The following is a 22710-nucleotide window of genomic DNA, read 5'->3' as shown; positions in this document are numbered from 1 at the left end:
AGATGAGAACAGGGGTTAGATTATGTGGAAAAAGTCCTACATTCCCTCCCTTTCCCACTCTCTCAACAGAACTGTGATTCAGGTGGCCCTACTTACATGAGACATTTAACACCTTTCATACTGTAGCCCTGTGAGGGAGAACCTGTTTTGCCCTCTCTCACTTTACAGAAGGGCCTGAGTCATCAGATGCCTCTGCAAGGGCACACAGGTGGGGTATGGCCTCCTCAGGGCCGTATGCTCCCTCCCGGCCCCCCATTCCTGCTCCCCTCCAGTCCCCTTCACATTTAAGCCCCACTCTTAAACACACTGAGCTCTTCAATTCAAGCTTTAATGAGAATTTCAAAGCATCTCTAGTGTATCTCTGAAATCTTTACTGTATCTTCAATGCAGGGGCTAGAATGCAGCACAGTTCCCATTTCCCCAGAGCCTCTGGCCAGGCCCCTCTAACTACACCTTCCCACACATCTGTCCAGGAAGGATGGATGGGGGGCCTGGATGAGTGGGGGCAGGAGGCTCCTCCTTAGATTCCAGTCCTCAGCCTGTTCTATCTGTCCCTCTTCTGAGCCTTCTTGGGCTGGATCATTCTTCCCTTAACTTCCCTGACCTCCTTGGACCCCCATCTCCCCCATCTCACACAGACACTTCAGCCTATGGACACCCCATGGTGCACTTCAGGTCACAGTGACCCCCAGTGCCACCTCCCGAGGGCCCTTCTCCCAGCAACCCTGACCTGGCATGGTTCTCAGGTGGAGCCCTCCAACTTCACCCCAGTCCCTTCGGTCCCTGCTTTCGTGAGCCCACAGTCCCAGCTCCCAGGGGTGCCACTCTTTTGGACCTGGCTGTACAGAGGAGTGTCTGTGCCCTGTCCTCTGCCACCCACTGCTGCAGCAAAGGCAGGGCGCGGGGGTTTGGGGGCTGGGAGCGGCTTGGTGCCCCGAGGGGTGGGCACCGCATAGTCATCAGTGGCAGGGTTGTAGGGGAACTCGTAGCCTTCCTCCTTTACCCGCGCTTGGCACCACCAAGCATCCTTGGGCTCCTGAGGCAGATCATAAAGGCCCCGGAGAGTAATGGGCGCTCGGCCCTCAGGTTCATCGTAGATGGGGTCTTCTCTGGCGTCCTTCAGCTTGGCCTTCAGCAACTGCTGCTCCACAAGCGCATATGTGTCCCAATAGAGTGGTTTCTTGACGTGGGTACCCTCTCCCGCCCGGGCTGGGGTGCTGTCCAGGGGGTCTGAGTAGAGGGAGTCCTGAGATGGGCCTGGAGGGATGCGCAAGGAGTCTAAGGGTTCAGCATACAAGACTGGAGGGCTGCCCCGGGGCTCCTGGGGGCCCGTGGGGGAATTCAACTTCCCCTCCGCCACTTCTCCTTCTTGGTGCACGTCCTGTTCCTGCGCGCCCTTTCCCTGGGCCTTCTGCTGATGTATAGCGGTCTCCACTGCCTGAAAGATGTCGTTTCCTTGTGCTGTCTGGAAGGTGAAGGTTCCAGGGCCAGAGGGACAGCGGCGGCCAGCCTCGAAAGAGAACATGACCTGAAGAGGATGTGGCGGAAAGCACGTTAGAGATGACTCACAGGGGCTGAAATTAGGGGGCTCCCCAGCAAGCCCTACACAGACCACCAGGAGCAAAGGCAGGGGCCTGAGCTAGGCAGCAAGAGGTTACCCAGAGAGCAGAACTCCCCACCTTCCTGTCCTGCCCCGCTGCCCACCCCTTCTGTACACACCGCACCTTGTCTCGGCCATAGCGTCGCAGCAGAGTGTAGGGCCAGGAGAGCTGCGGCTCCAGGAGCTGACCGTGTGCGCCGGCAGCCAGGAGGGTCAGCCTCTCGGCCTCCACCCTCAGTACGTAGGAGCCGTGCAGGCCACAGCGCTCCGCCGCCTCGGTCCTCTGCACCGTCACCCAGAACTGGGATTCTGGAAGGCACACCGCGGTTAGGGCCCCCTGCGGGGCTGGGGCCACGGGGAGACAGACGCACTGTCCAAGAAGTTTTGGGCCAGGGGCCGGCTGACTGCGGTGTGCCACAGGAAGCTAACAGGAGCTTCCTGCTTCCCCGTGGGGCCCCGGCCCTCTGATTACCCCAGTCCCACGAGCGCCCTTCCTCTCCACCCCATCCTGCCCAGGCTCCTCTGAGTCCTACCTGCCCAGGTGGGGCTATACAGCGAGTTCTCCAGCATCTCCAGGGCGGAAAGCTTGGGCGGGTTCTGGGCAGGCACCTGAGCCCAGCTGCCTTTCTGGGGTAAAGAGAAAGTATCGAGAAGCCTGTAATCCCCTCCACGCAGTTCCCACGACCCGGGAGCCCACTTCCTCCGCCGCCGTAACTACCCCGGCCCGCGGGTCGCGCGGCCAGCCGCAGCCCCCTCACCGGAAAGGCGTTGCGGCACAGGCTCTGCACCCAAGCCACGCTGGACGGCGCGTCGGCCGCCAGCAGGTGGGAGCGCTGCGCCGTGTCCAGGCGGAAGGCCGAGGCGCCGGGCTCCGGAGGGCTGTCCACGGCCACGGGGGCCACGCTCACGCACTCGGCCAGGCGGATCACCTTGCAGTCCAGGCGGCGCGAGCCCCCGCGGCCCCCGCCGCCGCTCGGGCCCTTGTGGTCAAAGAACTCGAGCCGCGCCACGCCGTGGGGGCTGGCGGGGTACAGCACCGCCCAGGTCTTCCTCCATCTCTGCGGCGAGAACGAGAGGCGCGGGGCGCGCGTCAGCGGGAGGAAGCCCCTCGCCACCCGGGCCGCCCGACGCCTCTCCCGCGCGTGCCGCGCCACTCGGCCAAACGTCCCGGGCGCCCCGACCCGCCGCCCGCGCCCTCCCGCCGCCCGGGCGCCGGCGCCGGCGCCGGCCCCCGCCCCAGGCCCGCCGGGGTTCGGCGGCCCCCGGGCCGGACTACCTTGGTCCCGAAACGCTGGCTCTGCAGGAAGAGCGGCCCCTCCATCACCGCCGCGTCCATGGCCCCCGGCGGCTCCTTCCGCGCTTCCTGGCCCTGCGGGCGGGGGCGGGGCGGGGCGGGGCCGGGACCCCGGGGGCGTTGCCGGGCGCGGCGGGAGGGGCGCGCGAGCCGAGGGGAAGGGTCCCCCGCGAGACTGGGCGACGCGCCCCCGCCACACTCCTGCCCACATCTCTGACACGCGCGCCAGTGGCGTCACCGAGAAAATCCCGAAAGTTTGGGCCAAAGGGCCCCGTGCCCGCGCGCGACGTCATGTGCCCGACGTGACATCTGGGTGAATGCAAGCCGTGACGTCCCCTCGAAATTGCAGCCTGGGGGTCCGCAAGGGTCCTCGTGGCCGCAGATCCCTCTCCTGGATCCTCCCCCCGCCCCGCACTGGGGCCTTTGCCGAGTCGGGCCGTGGGGGAGGGGGGCCGGGTCTGGAAGGCTTCCCGGGCCCCCGAGCCGGGCCGCCGCCTGGCCCCAGCCCGCCAGCGCCCGGGGCCTCCCGGCCGGCCGGCAAAGAAAGCTTCATTGAGGGCCGGGAGGGCGGGCGGGGGGCGGGCGGGGGTGGGGCGCCGGCCGCCCGCTCTCGGGGGAGGGGAGGGCCGGGCGGGGACGAGCGGGGAGCTGGCCGGGAGGAGTGAGGGGACGGCGGAATGTGGGAGGGCTCAAGGGGCCGTGGGAGGGCCGAGCGGACAGGGGGGAGCGACGGGGGTCCAGTCTCCCCTGGCCGAGCACTGTTTGGTGGCAGTCCTGGGACTGGACTCCCCGCCCCAGGGCCCTGCTCGGTGGAAGGTAGGGAGCGCGCTCTGCGGGGGCACGGGGGGTCGGGATGGGGGACCGCGAGAAGGGGTGGCCGGGGGAGAGCCCCAGGGCTAATCCTGCCGGCGAGATGCCCGAGGCGTGCGGGCAGGGGCCCGCAGAGCGTCGCCCACGGGGCAGCTGGGCGGCCCTGCGGCGGGGGCTGCCCGGGAGGCCCTGCCCCTGGGGCGCCACGCTGAAGTGTTGGGTGGGCTGCTGTGCCGGAGCGGGGGGCGCAGGCGGGCCGGCGGGAGGCCCCGGCTGCGGGCAGGCTGTTCCCAGACAAGGGGAGGCTTGGGCTGAGGGGCCGATCTGTACGCGGGTCTCTGGTTGCCGGGTGGGGCCACCCTGACCCATCCCCCTCCCCACGCACCCCAGCTTGAGGCCCAGTGCCCCCCGACCTCACGGGGTCTAGAGAGCCTGAGCGCTCTGCCCGCGCCGCCTCGGACTCTGCGCAGAGCACTCTGGGCCGGGCTCCCATCTAAGGACCTGAGGTCCGAGGGGCTCCCGCGCGCCCCGCAGCTGCCTCTCGCTAGGTCTGTTCTACCTCGGGAACACTCCCCATCGGCTCCCTCCCTCTGCTCGGCTGCCTCTGCCCCCAAGCGCCCGTCGGTCTCCGGCACTGTCCCCGCCGTCCTTCTCTCCCAGCCCTTCCCTTCTGTTTGGCTCCCCTCATCCCACACTCACATCCTGTCTGGCTGGCTCAGCCTCTCTACTAGGACTCTTGGTCTCTAATCACTGTCCTAGCTCTCTGGGTCTCTGAGGAGGAGGGGTGGTCGGGAGGGGGTGTGACAGCAGGAGGTATCACAACTCATCGCCAGACTTTTGTTTTTCACAGTAGAAGGGAGCGTGTCTGTCTGTCCATCTATCTTCCCTCCCTCTGCAGTCGGGTCTTCTCTCCACGTGCACCTCTTTTGCCTCTGTGCTTCTGCTCTGAACTGTTTCTCTGTCACCGAGTTTAATCCCTACATGGCCCTCTCTCTCTCTCTCTCTCTCTCTCTCTCTCTCTCTCTCTCTCTCTCTCTCTCTCTCTCTCTCTCTCTCCTTCTCCCTAGGGCTCTCCCTCTCTCACCCCTCCCCATGTGTGTCTCGCTTCTCGCTTTCTTTCCACTTACCATAATCAAAATATTTCTGCACTGTCTAAAGTAGTATATTAATGAGCAGCACACATATATAAATAGCTATGATCACTAAAGAATTTCAAGCAGGGAAGAGTAAATATATGTATGTATATATATACATATATATATCAGAATAAAAACTAGCCACTGAGCAGGATATGAATGATGAATAAATGTGACGTCCTAGACTTGATTCGAAACACCAGCCTTCCAATCCAGACTAGGAGGGGCTGCCAGGATTTTGCACTCTAAGTCCTCTGCCGAGGCCGCTCTCAGCCTCCGGAGCCTGGCTCAGTTGTTTTCTCTCGCCCTCTCTCAGGGACGCCCAGGCTGCCCTGCCATGCGTTCTGCAAGTGCCCGGCAGTGGAGCCCACTGGGACTGTTGCTCTGCCTGCTATGCAGCTCCTGTCTGGGCTCTCCGACCCCATCCCCGGCCCCTGTGAAGAGGGCTGGGAGCCAGGGGCTGCGCTTCCGGCTGGCGGGCTTCCCCAGGAAGCCCTTCGAGGGCCGAGTGGAGATACAGCGAGCTGGGGAATGGGGCACAGTCTGTGACGATGATTTCACACTGCAGTCGGCCCATATCCTCTGCCGGGAACTGGGCTTCACAGAAGCGACAGGCTGGACCCACAGTGCCAAGTACGGCCCTGGAACAGGTGAGCAACGTCTGGAATCCAGATATAGCCCAGGTATGGTCTGAGCACAGGGAGAGGGAAACCAGGAGGGCACAGCCGGGGGAACACAGGACACCAACAGCAGTCAGTGTCAGAGAAACTCCTGGGTAAGAAAGCCATCAACACAGACTCTTCTCAGAGCTCTGTGACCTGAGGCTGGCCAGTGCTTTGCCTGAATCTCAGATGCCCTGGGCACAAAATGACCAGATGATCTCCAAGTTCCTTCAGCTACAAAAGAGTAATTTGCTAGGGCAGCCCTGATACAGGAGATGCCCATACAGTTAGAACACAGTCGGTTTTGAGGGCGGTTGAGAGGTAGGTAGTATTCACTGGGTGGCCCCAAACCAGAGAGAATCAGGAGGGAACCAATGAAACTGGAAATAACCTGGAACAAGTATAAACTCTAGAATGAGAATGAATGTGAGTAATAAGAGCAGAGGAGAAATTCTAACGAGGAGTGGGGGGGTGCTAGCACTGTAAAATCCTAAAGTGGGATTAATGGTGTAGACTGAAGTTGATTCCCTAATTCAAAAATATCATCGTAGATGCCAATTTGTTTTGAGGGGGTGTTGGGGGCCACACCCAGAGATGCTCAGGGTGTTATTCCTGGTGCTGCACTCGGGAATTACTCTGGTGATGCTCTGGGGACCATATAGGATGCTGAAGATTGAACCCATGTTGGCTACATGCAAGGCAAATGCACTGCTTACTGTGCTGTCATTCCAGACCCTAGATGCCACATTTTTAAAAGACACCTCTTAAAGCAGAAATACTTTTTGTTTGTTTTTCTTTTGCTTTTTGGGTCACACCCAGTGATGCTCAGGGGTTACTCCTGGCTTTGCACTTAGGAATTACTCCTGGCGGTGCTTGGGAGACCATATGGGATGCCGGGGATTGAACCCGGGTTGGCCGCGTGCAAGGCAAACGCCCTCCCCGCTGTGCTATCGCTCCGGCCCCAGAAATACTTTTTTTATTTTTTAATTTTATTTTTTTGTTTTTTGAGTCACACCCAGCAATGCACAGGGGTTACTCCTGGCTCTGCAATCAGGAATCACTCCTGGCAGTGCTCCGGGTTGTCCGAGTGCAAGGCAAATGCCCTACCCACTGTGCTATGGCTCCAGCCCCTTTTTTTAAATTTTTTTTAAATGAATCACCATTAATCACATGAGGTACAGTTACAGACTTACAAACTCAGAAATATTTTCAGAATGACAAGTTTCAAGGGAAATCACTGAAGAAATCAGAAATGACTGAGGTAGTTTTTTAAAACCATGAATATCGAGCACATGATAGTTGCCTTCAAATATAAGGATGGTCATGTCACTGTCACTGTCATCCTGTTGCTCATCGATTTGTTCGAGTGGGCACCAGTAAGTCTCTCATTGTGAGACTTATTATTACTATTTTTGGCATATCCAATACGCCACGGGTAGCTTGCCAGGCTTTGCCGTGCGGGCATGATACTCTTGGTAGCTTGCCAGGCTCTCCAAGAGGGGCGGAGGAATCGAACACGGGTGGGCCGCGTGAAAGGAGAATGCCCTACCACTGTTCTATCACTCCAGACCCCAAGGACAGTCATGTAGCTAAGGAACTTTTCTGCTGGCATCAAGGGATAATCAAACCTGGAGTGGCAGGGAGGAAGGGGTCCATAAATTATCACAAGCAGGGCTCGAGCAATAGTACAGCAGTTAGGGCACTTGCCTTGCATGCAGCTGACCCAAATTCAATCCTGGGCATCCAGATGTTCCCCAAGCCTGCCAGGAGTAACACGAGTACTGCAAGGGGTGACCCTAAAAAAACAACCTAAATAAATAAATAAACAAATATTACAAGGACTTCATGGTGGTTCTATCAGCCTGAAGAGCCAGAAGGTTGATGTCTCAGCAGAAGCTGGTCCTAGCAGGCCATGCATGCGGGGTCTCTGCACACAGACTGGAAAAAATTACCTTTGAGGGCATACCCAGTTCTGAAAGGAATTCAGTAGTATTCATTTCCAAAGATCCAGACAAAGAGAACTAGAGATAACATAGCAGCATGAAGAGGGTGTGCACGGGAGAATATAAGGCTGGGATGGACAGAGCTGAGGTTTCCATGGCTCCAATCCCCAGGGACCCAGGTATTGGTTATGTGGTCTTAATTAGGCAAGTTACTTCATTTCTCCCTGGACCAATGTCTTTTTTGACTTGATTTTGGTTTGGGGGCCACACCTGGTGGTACTCAGGGCTTACTCCTGGCTCTGTGCCAGGGATCTCTCCTGGCAGGGCTCAGGGGACCATATAGGGTGCTGGGGATCGAATGGATTGGCCACACACAAGACAAGTGACTTACCCAGTGTACTATTTCTCCAGCCCAGAAACCCAGTATCACTGTATCAATGTCACTGTCATCACATTGCTCATCGATTTGCTCGAGCGGGCACCAGTAATGTCTCCATTGTGAGACTCGTTGTTACTGTTTTTGACATAGCGAATATGCCACGGGGAGCTTGCCAGGCTCTGCTGTGCGGATGAGATACTCTGGGCAGCTTGCTGGGCTCTCCGAGAGGGGCGGAGGAATTGAACCCGGGTTGGCCTCATGCAAGGCAAATGCCCTACCCACTGTGCTATCACTCCAGTCCAGAAACCCAGTATTTTTATGTAAAATAGTAATAACTCCGACAGCTCTTTTTTGAGAAATAGCCCATATTATATCCCAGAAGAGTGCCTAACATATAGCAAATACTTGATTAAGTGTTAGTTATCACCGAAGGCAGGAGGACCGATCAGGACATCTTGGTTTTCTCATTTATCACCAAATTCCTGAGTATCACCCAGATCATCATCTACATCCATCCTATGCCTCCTTTCCTGTCCCCTTCTACAGTTCCCTGTCCCTTCTTCACCCATCATCTTAAAAGGAAAAGATGAGACAAATGTAAGGCCACCAAGTTCACTCCCTGCCACTGCTACACACCCACACTCTTCCCCAGGTCCTTTTGTCAGCTCATTTTCCCTCCACAGGCAGAATCTGGCTGGACAACCTTAGCTGCAGTGGGACTGAGCAGAGTGTGACTGAATGTGCCTCCCGGGGTTGGGGGAACAGTGACTGCACCCACGATGAGGATGCAGGGGTCATCTGCAAGGACCAGCGCCTCCCTGGCTTCTCGGACTCCAACGTCATTGAGGTCTGCAGCGCACACACACACACACACACACAAACAGCCAGAGAGGACTAATGGGGGTTGGAGCCATTGTACAGCAGGCAGACCCCGGTTCAATCCCCAGCACCGCATATGGTTCCCAGAGAACTGCCAGGAATGATCCCTGAGCACTGCCGTGTCTAACTACAGCCCCCCCCCGCCCATCCCAGACAGAAAGAGAGAAACCTATGGATGGTTGTATGTGGTTAGAGGAAATGCTAGAAAACATAGGTTCCCATTTGCCCCTTGGAATCAGATGGGGGAGGCAGGGGGGGGAAACGGGGTGGATGCCCAAAAGTGATACACAAAGCAGGGTCGGGCCTGGTTAAGTCCAGATTCGTTCTCCCATTAGCATGCAGGTTCCTGAACCTGGCTCACGACCAACTTCATCCCTGGTCGCCAGGGCAACCTGGGATGTCGCACCTCTCCTGTCAAGTGCTCCTCAGCTCCACGCATGCGCAGCTTCCTCAGCACCCTGGGTCATTTCTTGGGTGCACGGCAGGGCTCTTCCCTGGCTCCCCACCCCACCCCGCACGCCTTGAGTCCACCCAGCACTGAGCACGCCACTGAGCACTGAGCAGGCCCCGCGAGACCTGCCGCTGGAGTCCTTCCTCTGCTTGCGGTGCCCTGCCCAGGTGGAGCAGCAGCTGCAAGTGGAGGAGGTGCGACTGCGGCCGGCAGTGGGGCGCGGCAGACGGCCGCTGCCCGTCACCGAGGGGCTCGTGGAAGTGAGGCTCCCCGACGGCTGGTCCCAAGTGTGCGACAAGGGCTGGAGCGCCCACAACAGCCACGTGGTGTGCGGGATGCTGGGCTTCCCCGGCGAGAAGAGGGTCAACGCGGCCTTCTACAGGTGAGGGGCGCGGGGGCCTCGGGGGGAGCCCCGGGAAGGTCGGAAACGGGACCCCGGGAGAGCCGGATCCCGGCGCGCCCGAGGCGGCGGGAGGTGCGGCGGGGCCGGGACGCCATTGGCTGGCGGGCGCGCGCCGGTCTCGCGAGGCCACGCCCCGTGTGGCGCGAGGTCGGGGGCCGGAGCGGGCGCCCGCGGGGCCGGAGCTGAAGCCTGGGACTGGGCGGGGGCGCGCGCCGGTCTCGCGAGGCCACGCCCCGTGCGGCGAGAGGTCCGGGGCCGGAGGGGCGCGCGGGGCGGCGCCGGGGCCGACGGTGACTGGGCGGGGGCGCGCCGGGCATGTCTGCGCGGGGTCCGCGGGGCACGCTGCCGGCCGACCGGCCCCGAGATGGGAAATGGGAAAGGGGTCGGTGTTTTGCTCGGGGTGAGGCCCTGGGGTGGCCCCTGGCACTTCCTTCTCCCCTCCCCCGCCACCCGGTGGCTCCCCCTGCCCAGTTAGCAAACGTGCCCAGCACAGAAGCAGACACCCGCAGCCCGAGCTATTGAACCCTGAGTCTTGACGTTTTTCCATTTGTCATCTTAGCCCCACTGCTCGACTGACATGGTGCTTATTACGCCTTCTGGCTTCATCAGATTGTTGAAACTATTGAAATATTTTTTAAGAACAAGGTCTAGTTCTTCTTATGAAATTTCCCTCTTGGTGTACATCAAGTTTTGAATCAGTAGCTTTGAAAATTTTTTCTTCCAGCCAATTGGGAACAAAATGGACACTATCATGATGTAACTGTTATTTCACCATCTTGGCTGTAATTAAATCCTGGGAGATTTGTCTTTGCTAAAAATTCAGATAACCTCTGTTCACAGTCATCCTTCAGCCTCCCAGCTCAGTAATCTTACCAGGAAAGGAAATCATGGTGGCTTGACTGAACTGTTCACTAAAATGTTTTATAAGGCTCTATAAGTATCATTTTATAAGGTCTATAAGGATCACCACATTTCCCTTCCAAAGTGTTGACAAACTTTCAGGCCAGCAGATAACTCAAAGGGCTGGAGGGACATGCTTGTCATGCACAGGGTCTCAGGTTCAATCCCTGGCACCACATGGCAATCCCTAGCACTACCAGATATCATCCTCAGTGGCTCCCAGCATTGGCCCCATCAGCAAACCCCCCCCAAAAAAAAAACAAAAACAAACAAAAAAAAACCTTCACAAACTTCCTGTTTCATGACATTCTCAAATACTACTTGTTCATGTTCTTTTTTAGAAGAAAGACATTTTTTACACTGCTTGAAAGTCAGTACATTACCCAACTTCCAGTCTTATACGGATTTTCTCTCCATTAGCTTTGAGACACCATGTGAAAGTTCTTTCAGCTTCAAGAACAAATATTTTATCTAGAGACTCAAACTGTTTTAGAACAGCTAGGTGCTGTGCTCCTTTACTCTCATCTGTCTGAAAGTTTTATTCCTTTCTCTGTGCTTATTCTGTAACTGTCCTATTCTAAATACCAAGTTCTGAAAGATTTGTAAGATTCAAATAGTAGGTATTCCAAGTAAAGAGTCTAGAATAAACAGCAGGGTAGAGATTCATTCATGCGATCTTTATTGAGTGTCTACTGTGTACCAGATACTGTTGTAGACACTAGGGATTCAGTGCTGAGCACAACAGAGCAAAGTACTCAATCACAGGGCTGGAGAGATGGTACAGCAGCATTTGGACACAGCCAACCCGGGCACACATGGTCCCCTGAGCACGTCCAGGAGTGATCCCTAAGCACAGAGCCAGAAGTTAGCTCTAAACACAAAATCCCTGATCTTGTGGACCGGCACGCATCAGAAAAATAAGTAAATTTTGGAAATGAAGAGTGGCAAAAGGGTGTAATCAATAAAAATAAGGTTAGGAAGCGGGGGCGTGAGGATATGACTCAGTGGTAGAGCACGTGGCTTGCATGCATGAGGCCCTGGGTTCAGTCCCCAGGTACACACACACACAAGATTAGGAAGTAGAAATGAGGTTTCAGGAGTTATTTTTTTTTTGGAGGGGGAATTTGGAGCCACATCCTGCAGTGCTCAGGGATGGCTCACATCCCTCAGCTGCATGCAAATCAGTGCCTTCTTTCTTGTACTATCTGCCAAGGGGCTAACTAAGCCCCAGGGGTGCCGTTTTAAATAGAGTGATTAGAAAAGGCCTCTTGGGGCAGAGCAATAGTACAGCAGGTAGGACGTTTGCCTTGCATACAGCTGACCCAGGTTCAATCGCCTGTGTCCCATATGGTCCCCCAAGCACCGCCTGGAATAATTCCTGAGTGCAGAGCCAGGAGTAACCCCTGAGCATCCCTGGGTGTGACCCAAAAAGGAAAAAAAAAAAAAGCCTCTTCAGGAAGATCTCATTTCAGAGATTAAAAGTGTGGTGACAGCTGGGCATTAAATCTAGCAGAGCATTTCCAGAGGGGCCATGGGGCAAGGGAAGGAGGGAGGCATTCTGTGTCAAAGGATCTGATGCACAGGATGTAGGGAAAGAATGAGAACAAGACTGTTGGAGCTTTGGGGGCTGCAGCTATAGTGTAGCTGGTAAGATTTTTTCTTGCAAGCAGCTGACCTGGCTTTAATCCCCAGCCTCCCACATGGTCTCCAAGCATTTCCAGGAATAATTCCTGAATGCAGAGCCAAGAGTAATGGCTGAGCATCCTGGGTGTGGCCCCCAAAACAAAACAAGATGCTGGGGGCTGTTTGGGGCTTTTACTTTGTGTGAGGGACTTTGAATAGAGGTGTAACAACTGACTTCCACTTTCTCTTTGATTCTTTGGGGGATCACACCCACCTGTGCTCATGGCTTACTGCAGGTTCTGTGCTCAGGCCTCACTCCTGGCCTCACTCCTCACTTGGGGGAGGCTGTGTGGTGCCAGGGATTAGACCCAGGTTGGCCACATGCCAGGCAAGTACCTTCCCTGCTGTCCTGTATCTCTGACCTATTACTTCCATTTTCAGTTATGACTGGCTGTTCAGAATAGACCATGAGGGATTTAATAGAATTGAGAAAACAGGGAGACAGAATGTTAGTGTCTCCTGGAAATCAAGTGTTAAAGGTTCATGATTACTAAGGAAAGGTATATGAAAAATAAAATCAAATTGCAATCTGAATTATAAAATCAAATTCTATGTAGAGTGGAAAGTTGGGCACACAGGATTTCTGGGGCTGTCAGTGTGGTGTGAGAGGAGAGGATAAGTTCATTTAGGGGCCGGAGATGCTCAGATGACTGCAGTGCTGCCTGGCACCACAGGGTTCCCCAAATACCACAGGGTGTGACCTCCCCCCAACACACACACCAAAGAAGCTGTTCAAGACGGGGAGGAAGAGCTGCTGGGGGATGGCCAGGGAAGGTTAGAGAAGAGACCCTGACAGACTGCACAACGGCTCCTTGGGAGGCCAGTGGTGCCATCCGGCATTTCTGGGCTAGGAACTGCTCTTGAAGCAGGTCATCTTTGGGGTGTTTGACACCCAGGGGCAGCTCCTTGGAGTGTGTCACCTAAAGTCGTATTTCTAGATCAGGAATTTTTTTTCTTTTTGGGTCACACCCGGCAATGCACAGGGGTTACTCCTGGCTCTGCACTCAGGAATTACTCCTGGCGGTGCCCGGGGAACCATATGGGATGCTGGGAATCAAACCCAGGTCGGCCGCATGCAAGGCAAACACCCTACCCACTGTGCTATCACTCCAGCCCCTAGATCAGGAATCTTTGTGTACATATTGAACCCTAACTGGCGGGTGGGATGAGGAGAGACATAGAGGTCAGAAGTGGGGAGAGTACTTACCTGAGTCCCGGGAGACATGGAGATGGAGACGCCTGAGAGGTCTTCCTGCTCTAGGCCAGTCGGACAGATGCACGTTCCCATAGGGAGTACGAGACCAGTGGCAAGGCAGGACAGTTCTAAACAAGTCTACTGTCCTCAGAGAAAGATGCTTTATTGGGTTTGGGGTTTTTATTTGTGGGCCACCCCCGGCCATGCTCAGGGCTTACTCCTACCTCTGCACTCAGGGATCACTCTGAGTGGCAGTGGTCTGGGGACCATATGAGGTGCCACGGATCAAACCCGGTTGGCTGCATGCAAGACAAATGCCCAACCCACTGTGCTATCATTCTGACCCTCGAAAGAAGATGCCTTTATTTTGCAGGGGAGGGGGACACACTCAGCAGGTTATGCCTGCTCAGGGGTTATGCTTGGCTTTGCAGTCAGGAGTCACTCCTGTTGGTGCTCAAGGGACCATATGAGGTGCTGGGGTTTGAACCTGGGTTGGCTGCATGCAAGGCAAGCGTTGTCTTACCTGAAGTGCTGTCTCTCCAGCCCCACCCCCACAAAAGATGATTTTTAAAGGAAGATTCAGAGAATGAGGAAATTAAAGCATGATGCATTTATTCTGTGTAATCATGATCTGACAGTGTCAAACCAAGAATGCATGAGAGCTGTCAAATCTTAGATGAAAAATAGAATTTATAAGTAATGGAGCCATCTACTTCTATTTTCATAGATAAAGAACTTAAGGCACTGAGAGCTTAAGTGCTACTTAGGAAGTCACTCCTTTAGTTGGACAGATATTTATTGACCTCCGACAGTTCGCCAAGCACCAGGCACAAGATCCTGGGGGACATCCTAGGGTCTGTTAATGACTGGGTCTGTCTGATAAAAGTGATGAGAAACTATTAAAGTATATGACAAGGAGGGCTGTTAACGAGCGTAACAAGCCCAAGAGCATCTCCAAAGGTCACTGCACTTTAGCTAATGCTTTGGACAAGCACAGAAGAGCTGGGTTGGAGAGCAATTGTGGAAGTAACAGTGACAGGATTCGGTCACTGAGAATTGGCACTGGGTGGCAAAGAGAGAAGGGGCAAGGTTGACTCAGTTGCTGGACTCTACTGAAAGAATTGGGATTTCATTTTGGACTTGTACCACATCTTAGATAACTAAGAAAGAAGTTCAAGGAGGCAAGAGAGCGGGCAGGAAGAAGCCCAAGGGATGGAGCACATGCCCGTGTGCAAGGCCCCTGCTCTGATCCCCGGGCACACCTGAGGGAGGACTGTTGCCATGGCCTGGGTGGCTCCAAGCACCACCAGAGTGGCCCTAGAGTGACATGTTGGGTTGAATGAAAGTGTCTAAAAAGAAAATAGAGTGAAAAAAGTCTAACTCCCAAGATAGATCTTCAGAAATTTAAATGACGAGGTAGCAGAGGAGCCTGCAAACGTCAAAGGACGACAATGGGTTTAAGGGACCAAGGCAGGCTAGCAGTGTCACAGTAGCCAAGAAGGGACAAGACAGAGAAGTCACAGAACAGTGGGGGAGGAGGAGGGAAGATAGAAAGGGCTGGCGAGGGCGAGTGGGCAGAGAGAGTTAAGCTAATAAGTATTGCCAACTCTTAGGATTAGTCCAGTAGAGAGGGCGCTTGCCTTGTACGCAGCTGACCCAGGTTCAATCCCCGGCAACCCATCTGGTCCCATGAACACTGCCCGTAGTTATTCCAGAGTGCTGAGCCAGGAGTAACCCCTGAGCATCACAGGGTGAGGCCAAGAAAAAGATGCCAAGAATATTTCATGTTGGATTATTTGGGCGGGGGGTCACATCCAGCAATACTCACTCCTGGCAGTGCTCAGGGTACTGTATAGGATGCTGGGGATTGAATCCAGGTCAGCTGCATGCAAGGCAGATGCCCTTCCCACTGTACTATTGTTCCAGCCCCCTATCAGATATGTTTGAGGAAGAGACATTTAGAGAAAAAGTTTTACATGATACTCACAAGATGAAGAATTTTATTTAACCTTTCAGAAGCCTCCGGACCTGAGCTTATTTGTAAACTCTTCGCTATAAATGTTTGACATAGTGGATGTTTGGGGAAAAGATTCACTAAGTACATCCTCAGGAAGAAGTCAGAGCAGGAAATGCCAAATAGTTTGTTTAAATCCTAGTACATCTGCACACAGAGCATGACTTTCGGAAAAACAGCAGAAGAGGAACATTTTCCAAGGAAGATAACTAAGATAACAATTCCATACACTTAGAAGGACAGGCAAAGTTTGTATTCATCTATATCATTGGACTGGACAAAGAAGGGCCGAAATTAGTTCTTGAAATAAAAAGATGAATGAAAGGAGTAACAGGCCTGATTTCTAGATAATAGATGGAAGACAATCTCTTGAAGAATGAAGCAGGTCAAATATTTACAACAAATATTTGTTGTAATATTTGTCAAATATTTACAACAGTTAAAAATCTATGTTGAGGGGCCGGAGCGATAGCACAGCGGGTAGGGCGTTTGCCTTGCACGCGGCCGACCTGGGTTCGATCCCCGGCATCCCATATGGTCCCCCAAGCACTGCCAGGAGTAATTCCTGAGTGCAAAGCCAGGAGTAACCCCTGAGCATCGCTGGGTGTGACCCAAAAAGCAAAAAAAAAAAAAATAATAATAAATCTATGTTGAGGGGCCACAGTGATAGTACAGTGGGTAAGGCATTTGCCTTGCACGCACCCGACCTGGGTTCAATCTCTGGCATCCCATATGATCCCCTGGGCACCGCCAACAGTAACCCCTGAGCATTTTGGGGTTTTCCCGAAAAGCCAAATAATAATAATAATAATAGTAATAATAATAAGCTATGTTGAAGGAGTCAGAGAGATAGTATACTGGGTAAGTGCTTGCCTATGCACCCAACCTGGGTTTGATACCTGCATCTCTTAAGAGCCCCTGAACCCACCAGGAGTGATTCCTGAGTGCTGGGCCTGGAGTAACCTGAGCATCACCAGATGTGTCCCCCAAACAAACAAAAATCAGTGTCGGCAGAATCAGGGAGATAGATCAAGGGGCTGGCACATGGTATTACAGAGAACGTAACTTGGATTCCTAACACCACATGGTGCCCCAACACTGCCAGGATGGCCCTGATGGGCCCCAACATTACAGTGCCTGAGCAAAGCTGAGCCAAGTATTGCCCCAGGACCCTTGAGCACCCGCCCCAAATTAATTAAATGAAAGACTATATGGTTTAAGGAATTATTTCCTGGAAGTAAGTTTGGGAGATGAGCTCAGTGTGTGAAGGACTAAAGCATATGGGTTTAACTTCGGCAAAGCTATGCTCGTGCCCTAAGCAGCCTGACCTCTTGCTCCTTTGTCACACCGTTAGTATCCCTGGCAGCCAGTCTTGGTCCTTGGACCTGACGTGCAAAGTCCAGAAGCCAGAGAACATCAGAGAGCAAAGGATACAGTCTGTTGCCCAGGGCCTGAGCCAGCCAGCTAGCTTCCCTGGCCCTAATCATCTTTCTTCTACTCACACCCTTATGCGTAGCCTTCGTCTCCGAAAACCCCCTTTTATGTACCTTTCCTGTCATGAGTCCAATCCCTGGCTGCTACCTCCAGCACAATTATTAACCCAAGGTCCGTATGCTCCGCCGCTCTTAGCTGAACCCCTGTGGGTTCTAGGGTCAGGCCCTGTCCACTCAATCCTTGTCTTTTGCTGCTGCACTCTGGCCAGGTAACAGACTCCTGAGGAAGGAGAGAGCCTGGGGATTTCTGACATCTAACATCCTTTCATGGGTCCTCTGTAAAGAGCCCTTGCCCCTGCTTCCAGCTGCACTGGCCTCGGTTCTCGGCAGCTCTTGACCCCGCTATTGTCTCGTCCTCACAGAAAGTTGAGGAAGCGCACAGCCAAAGCCTCGGCCCGGCGCCCCAAGTCCCTTGGAAGGTAATGGGCCAAGCGCCCCGGGACCTCCCGTGTGGGCGTGCGCCCCAGGAGGTGGATGGATGGATCGCCTCTCCATGTCCATCCCAGAACCCAAGTGATGAATTAGGGGTGTGCCTGCAGAGTGACCGCTCCACTCTGGAGGGAAGGTGTGGCAGGCACGGGGGTGGGCAGGCATGGGAGGAAGTACGGTGGCTGAGAAGCCTCCTCGGTTCTCTGTTCTCCCCACTCCAGTCTCAGCCACCTGCCCGAGTGCTTCCTCCCCTGCCCCACCCCCAGTTGCTCCCCTTAATTCATCTCTATTCCCAGCCTCTCCCCCATCCCATCCTGAATCTGGAGAGCAGGGGCGGGTCTCCGGGTGGTCAGCATAGGTGGAAAATCAGCCTTCACTTTGCCCAGGACACTGCGTGGAGGCTGCTCCTCTGAGAGGGACCCCCCCTTTCTCTGCGCCTTTCCCCTCATGAGTCAGCCCTGCCTGCTAGGCCACTAACTTCGTTCTCCTTTTTTCAGACCAGTCACCAAGCTTAGAGTCAAACCCAAAGCCCAAGCGGGCAGGGGGCCAGAGAAGAGGTAAATCGAGTTTAGGCCGGGAGGGGAGAGCAGAGGACGCATTGGGGGATGAGTTGGGGAGAGGAGTGGGGGCTGTGGTCAGGGAAGGGTCCAAGAGGTGTGGGTACAGCAGCAGCTCTCCCACACCCCAACTTCTGGGTGACTCTCACTCGGCAAAGGCTGGCACCAGGGCCCGGCCCGAGCAGGCGCTGCAGGGAGCTGTGCTGGTTACGGGGTTTCTGAAGGTCTCCGCAGCAGTCTTCCTACTGCCCTCGCGACGGGGCTTCTGCATCTCCCCCAGTGAGCCTAGTCAGGGCTCTGGCCCTCTCGTCCTTCAGGTGACCTCCTCCCTTAGAAGTGTTCTGCACAGTCTTCCCATCCTACCTTTATTTGATTAATATTTCAAATGGTGTTAGCACGGAATGGAGCCTTCCACTTCCTTCTGGACCCTTCTCTGGGGGCAGGGTCAGATGGACAATCCCTGACACTCTGACCCAGGTTATCTATACACGTGGGCCCCCTCCCATCTCTTCCTCCTGGGGAAGCATCCGGTCCCCATGAGTATATCTCACTTGAAAGCCATCTGCACCGAAGGATCTCCCGGGTCATAGAATTCTTCAGCAGAGTCTGGGGTGGATGGGACCCTATTGTATGGTCCCCTCCTTCCTTGAGTCAGGGGTCACCCAGTGACCCTGTCACCCTCATTCCCTAGCCCTTCTCTCTGGTGGCTTCACAGGAGCTCAGAATTGGGGCATCTTGTGGTGCCCATCTAGCCTGGGGTCATCTTGTCCAGCATGGCCACCCTCTGACCTCTCCTAAGTCCCACTTTTAAGTGCATACCCCCACTTTGATCTTGTTGGCTATGGGGGAAAGGGGAGCAGGAGTTTGGAAGAGATGCGCCTTTTTCCTGCGGTGGCCTCTTTGACTTTTGTTTTCAGCCAAACAGGACTTTGGGGGAGAACCTGATCTCTCCGAGCATCAGGATCCACTTACCTTCAGCTCCCAAAGGTATTCCGTCAAGCCTCCAGGCTTCCTCGATTTTGTTTCTGACCTTTCCTCCTCCCCATGTTTCCCAAGCCAATCACTTCGTCACCACATTCCTTTCTCCCGGCCATACATGGGCACATCACTCCAGTAATTCACCAGCCCACCCCCTCCCCCGGGCTCCCCGTTCCCTCCCTTGCTGGGTTCGAACCAGCCGTCCTGAGCATCCTTCTCTCTTCTTATGCCTCACCACACCCTCTCATCCGGACAGTTTCTGCAGCATCTCTCCACCATGGTTCAGATTCCAGCATGTCGCTTTGAGTCCCACTTTACCACGCTGGTGGTTATGGGACATTCTCTTACGTTCCCGCTGCACAACATGGACCTCACTGTCGGCGCCCAGGGCTCCGCCAAGCTTGGGCTTTCTGTGCCACCCGAGTTCACAGTCATGTCCATCTCTGGCCGCCGAGACCCTTTCGCTTTAGTTTTTCTTGCCTGAGGCTCCCGTCTCGTCTGCCCTTCCCATACCTGCCTGGCATTCCCAGCCTGGGAAGCTTCTCTGGCCTCTGACATGAGGCTTAACTCATGCAGTCGTTTCCGTCTCCATATATGAGTCCGTGCCCGCTAAGGCTGCTCGGGCTTCCCCAGGGCTAGCCAGTCCCCTGCTGCCCAGCCCGGCCGCCCTGGCTCCCCTCCCCCTCTGCCTAGCTGCACAAGGACCTGATTCTGGACCTGATTAGGGCCAGTCCAGAACCACATGGAATGAGGTTCCCATCAGGCAAGTCACGACTTGTCATCCTTGCCAGGGGATTCTTCGGCAGCCCATGTCTCCAGGGCCCTGCTGTCTGCTCAGTGGAGGCTCGTGCAGCCGGAGACTCACCACTTCCTCCGTCTGCTTAGAGGGGAAGAGCCGGCCGGAAGAGGGCAAGAAGGAAGAGCCCCTGGGGCTGGGGGTGGATGGAGGCACAGAGCGGGCAGCAGGGTGGGCGCGTGGCTTCACCTACTGCACCCCACTCCTGTCCCCGCAGGCTGCTGGCGCAGCGGCAGCAACACTCGTTTGGTCTGCATGGGGTGGCGTGCGTGGGCACAGAAGCCCACCTCTCTCTCTGCTCCTTGGAGTTCTATCGTGCCAATGACACAGCCAGATGCCCTGGGGGGGCCCCTGCGGTGGTGAGCTGTGTGCCAGGCCCTCTCTACACAGTGGCCAGTGGCCAGAAGAAGCCACAGCAGTCGAAGCCTCACGGGGAGGTGTGTGAGACTGGGACACGGACCACCCCGGCTGGACCACCCCCTGGCCACCCTCAGACAAAGCACAGAGCCCTGGCCTTTGAGCACAGAGAGGAGCCCGGGGGGGGGGGGGCGGGGGGAGTTGGGGCACGAGGGCCTGAGACCACTCCCCTCCCTCCCCTCACTCGTGCAGCCACGCCACTCAGGGGCTTTGGGGCCCGCCTTTCTCCTCTGCAGGCCCGCGTACGGCTGAAGGGGGGTGCGCACCCCGGAGAGGGCCGCGTGGAGGTCCTGAGGGCCGGCACGTGGGGCACCGTGTGTGACCGCAAGTGGGACCTGCAGGCGGCCAGCGTGGTGTGTCGGGAGCTGGGCTTCGGGAGTGCACGAGAGGCTCTGAGTGGGGCCCGCATGGGGCAGGGTGAGGGGGACAGCGGGAAGGGAGAGGGAGGAGAGGCCCCACTCCCAGCCCAGGAGGCCGTGCCGCCTGACCCTGACCTCTGACCCAGGCATGGGCGCCATTCACCTGAGCGACGTCCGCTGCTCGGGCCTGGAGTCCTCCCTCTGGAAGTGTCAGCACAAGAACATCACGGCAGAGGACTGTGCCCACAGCCAGGACGCTGCGCTCCGGTGCCACCTGCCCTACATCGGGGTCGAGACCAAGGTCAGCCCTGCTCGCCCGGACTCAGGGAGCGCCCCGTCTCCAGACACCCTGCTCTGATGGCGCCCCGCCACCTGCCAGCCCTTCGGTGCTCTCTGCCAAATCCCCCTGCAGCCCCAGGCTGCCCTCGGCGCCCCCAGCCTGCCTGAAACGCACCCCCTCCCCCTCTCATCCGTACTACAGATCCGTCTCAGCGGAGGCCGCAGTCGCTACGAGGGGCGCGTGGAGGTGCAAGTAGGGGGACCTGGGCCCGCCCGCTGGGGCCTCATCTGCGGAGATGACTGGGGGACGCTGGAGGCCATGGTGGCCTGCAGGCAGCTGGGCCTGGGCTATGCCAACCACGGGCTCCAGGTGAGTACCGCCGAGTGGGGGAGGAGGCCCAGGCCTCAGGTCTGGTGTCACCTCACGGCGGCCCCTTCTTCTCCCCAGGAGACCTGGTACTGGGACTCCGGGAACGTGACAGAGGTGGTCATGAGTGGCGTGCGCTGCTTGGGGACCGAGCTGTCCCTAGACCAGTGTGCTCATCACGCCACCCCCATCGCCTGCAAGAGGACAGGGGCCCGTTTCACCGCTGGGGTCATCTGCTCTGAGAGTGAGTGACCGGGCAGGTGGCCTGAGCCGGGGCGGGGCGCTGTGGCCAGGCCATCCTGCAGGAGAGCGCCTGACCCCTCCCCCCGCAGCGGCCTCGGACCTGCTGCTGCACTCGGCACTGGTGCAGGAGACAGCCTACATCGAGGACCGGCCGCTGCACATGCTCTACTGCGCCGCCGAGGAGAACTGCCTGGCCAGCTCGGCCCGCCGCGCCAACTGGCCGTACGGCCACCGGCGTCTGCTCCGCTTCTCCTCCCAAATCCACAACCTGGGGCGAGCCGACTTCAGGCCCAAGGCGGGGCGCCACTCCTGGGTGTGGCACGAGTGTCACGGGTGAGAGGGTCGCCAGGGGCAAGGAGGGCAGAGGCACGGAGGGCGAGGCCAGCTGGGAGCCAGAGGAGAGCAGCTCTCTGTGCCCACAGGCATTACCACAGCATGGACATCTTCACGCACTACGACATCCTCACCCCCAACGGCACCAAGGTGGCTGAGGGCCACAAGGCCAGCTTCTGTCTAGAAGACACTGAGTGTCAGGAGGGTGAGTGGGGCCCCGCACAGACCACACACAGCCTGCCCTCTTACTCAGCCTCCCCCCCCTGACAAGTGCCAACCCCTTCAGATGTCTCCAAGAGGTACGAGTGTGCCAACTTTGGCGAGCAGGGCATCACTGTGGGCTGCTGGGATCTCTATCGGCACGACATCGACTGCCAGTGGATCGACATCACAGATGTGAAGCCTGGCAACTACATTCTGCAGGTGCACTGAGGAGACATCCCGAGAGCCCGGGGGAGGGGTGTGCAGTCCAGCTGGGAAGCTGGGTTCAGTGGCCTTTCACCCCAACTCACAGGTGGTCATCAACCCTAATTTTGAAGTAGCAGAGAGTGACTTCACCAATAATGCAATGAAATGTAACTGCAAATATGACGGACATCGCATCTGGGTGCACAACTGCCACATTGGTATTTGCTGGGAAGAGTAGCCCAGAAAGATGGGGGGGCGCAAGGGGAGGGGAGGGGCAGCCTTCATTCTCTCCCTGGCCCTCTCGGGCCCCGGTGTGTCCGGCCAGTCACCTAGGCCCTCGCTCCCATTGCAGGCGACGCCTTCAGTGAAGAGGCCAACAGGCGGTTTGAGCGCTACCCCGGGCAGACCAGCAACCAGATCGTCTGAGGTGCTGCCGCCCTCCTCCGCCAACCACCACTGGCCCCTCAAGGCAGGGGCCCGAGGCTGCCATTACCTCAGGAGCTTACCCAGGAAGCCAGAAGCCCTCGAGCCTACCAAACTCATTTGCGCTCCGCGGGCACAGAACTGTCAAGCAGAAGTTACTGCCCTCCTTCCTAGGTCAGCTGTCCGGAGCTCCGGCCAAGCCTGACCCAAAGAGACCACCAAGAGAGCCCCTGCGGGCCGCAGGGAAGTGGGCATGGTCAGCTTCAGCACCCCCTCAGT

General features: G+C 56.5%; 2 protein-coding genes across 4 annotated transcripts; one reads left to right on the top strand and one right to left on the bottom strand.

Annotated features, from left to right (window-relative positions):
• Positions 1–312: 312 nt before the first annotated feature.
• Positions 313–3416, bottom strand: DOK1 (docking protein 1). 2 transcript variants are annotated; one of them, XM_055121886.1, is made up of 5 exons: positions 2877–3416; positions 2359–2658; positions 2134–2227; positions 1725–1909; positions 313–1528 (listed from the first exon to the last, which is right to left on the bottom strand). In XM_055121886.1, exons 1-5 carry the CDS (start codon positions 2934–2936, stop codon positions 743–745), a joined length of 1425 nt encoding a protein of 474 aa, XP_054977861.1. In that variant the 5' UTR covers positions 2937–3416; the 3' UTR covers positions 313–742. The 2 variants fall into 2 exon arrangements, with proteins under 2 accessions (XP_054977861.1, XP_054977862.1); XM_055121887.1 differs by lacking the exon at positions 1725–1909 and having other exon boundaries at positions 1146–1528.
• Positions 3417–3601: 185 nt separating this feature from the next.
• Positions 3602–22666, top strand: LOXL3 (lysyl oxidase like 3). Of its 2 annotated transcripts, XM_004612002.2 has the most exons (14): positions 3602–3710; positions 5157–5490; positions 8508–8671; positions 9322–9536; positions 19820–20039; positions 20256–20436; positions 20525–20679; positions 20860–21027; positions 21106–21268; positions 21357–21600; positions 21690–21805; positions 21887–22023; positions 22115–22226; positions 22361–22666. In XM_004612002.2, the coding sequence occupies exons 2-14, from the start codon at positions 5178–5180 to the stop codon at positions 22432–22434; spliced, it is 2262 nt and encodes a 753-aa protein (XP_004612059.1). In that variant the 5' UTR covers positions 3602–3710; positions 5157–5177; the 3' UTR covers positions 22435–22666. The 2 variants fall into 2 exon arrangements, with proteins under 2 accessions (XP_004612059.1, XP_054978260.1); XM_055122285.1 differs by lacking the exons at positions 3602–3710; positions 5157–5490; positions 8508–8671; positions 19820–20039; positions 20256–20436 and having other exon boundaries at positions 9052–9536.
• The last annotated feature ends 44 nt before the right edge of the window (positions 22667–22710 follow it).

This window comes from Sorex araneus, chromosome X (genome assembly GCF_027595985.1).
Source record: "Sorex araneus isolate mSorAra2 chromosome X, mSorAra2.pri, whole genome shotgun sequence".
NCBI classification, from domain to species: domain Eukaryota; kingdom Metazoa; phylum Chordata; class Mammalia; order Eulipotyphla; family Soricidae; genus Sorex; species Sorex araneus.
This window is presented reverse-complemented; position numbering and strand designations above follow the sequence as displayed.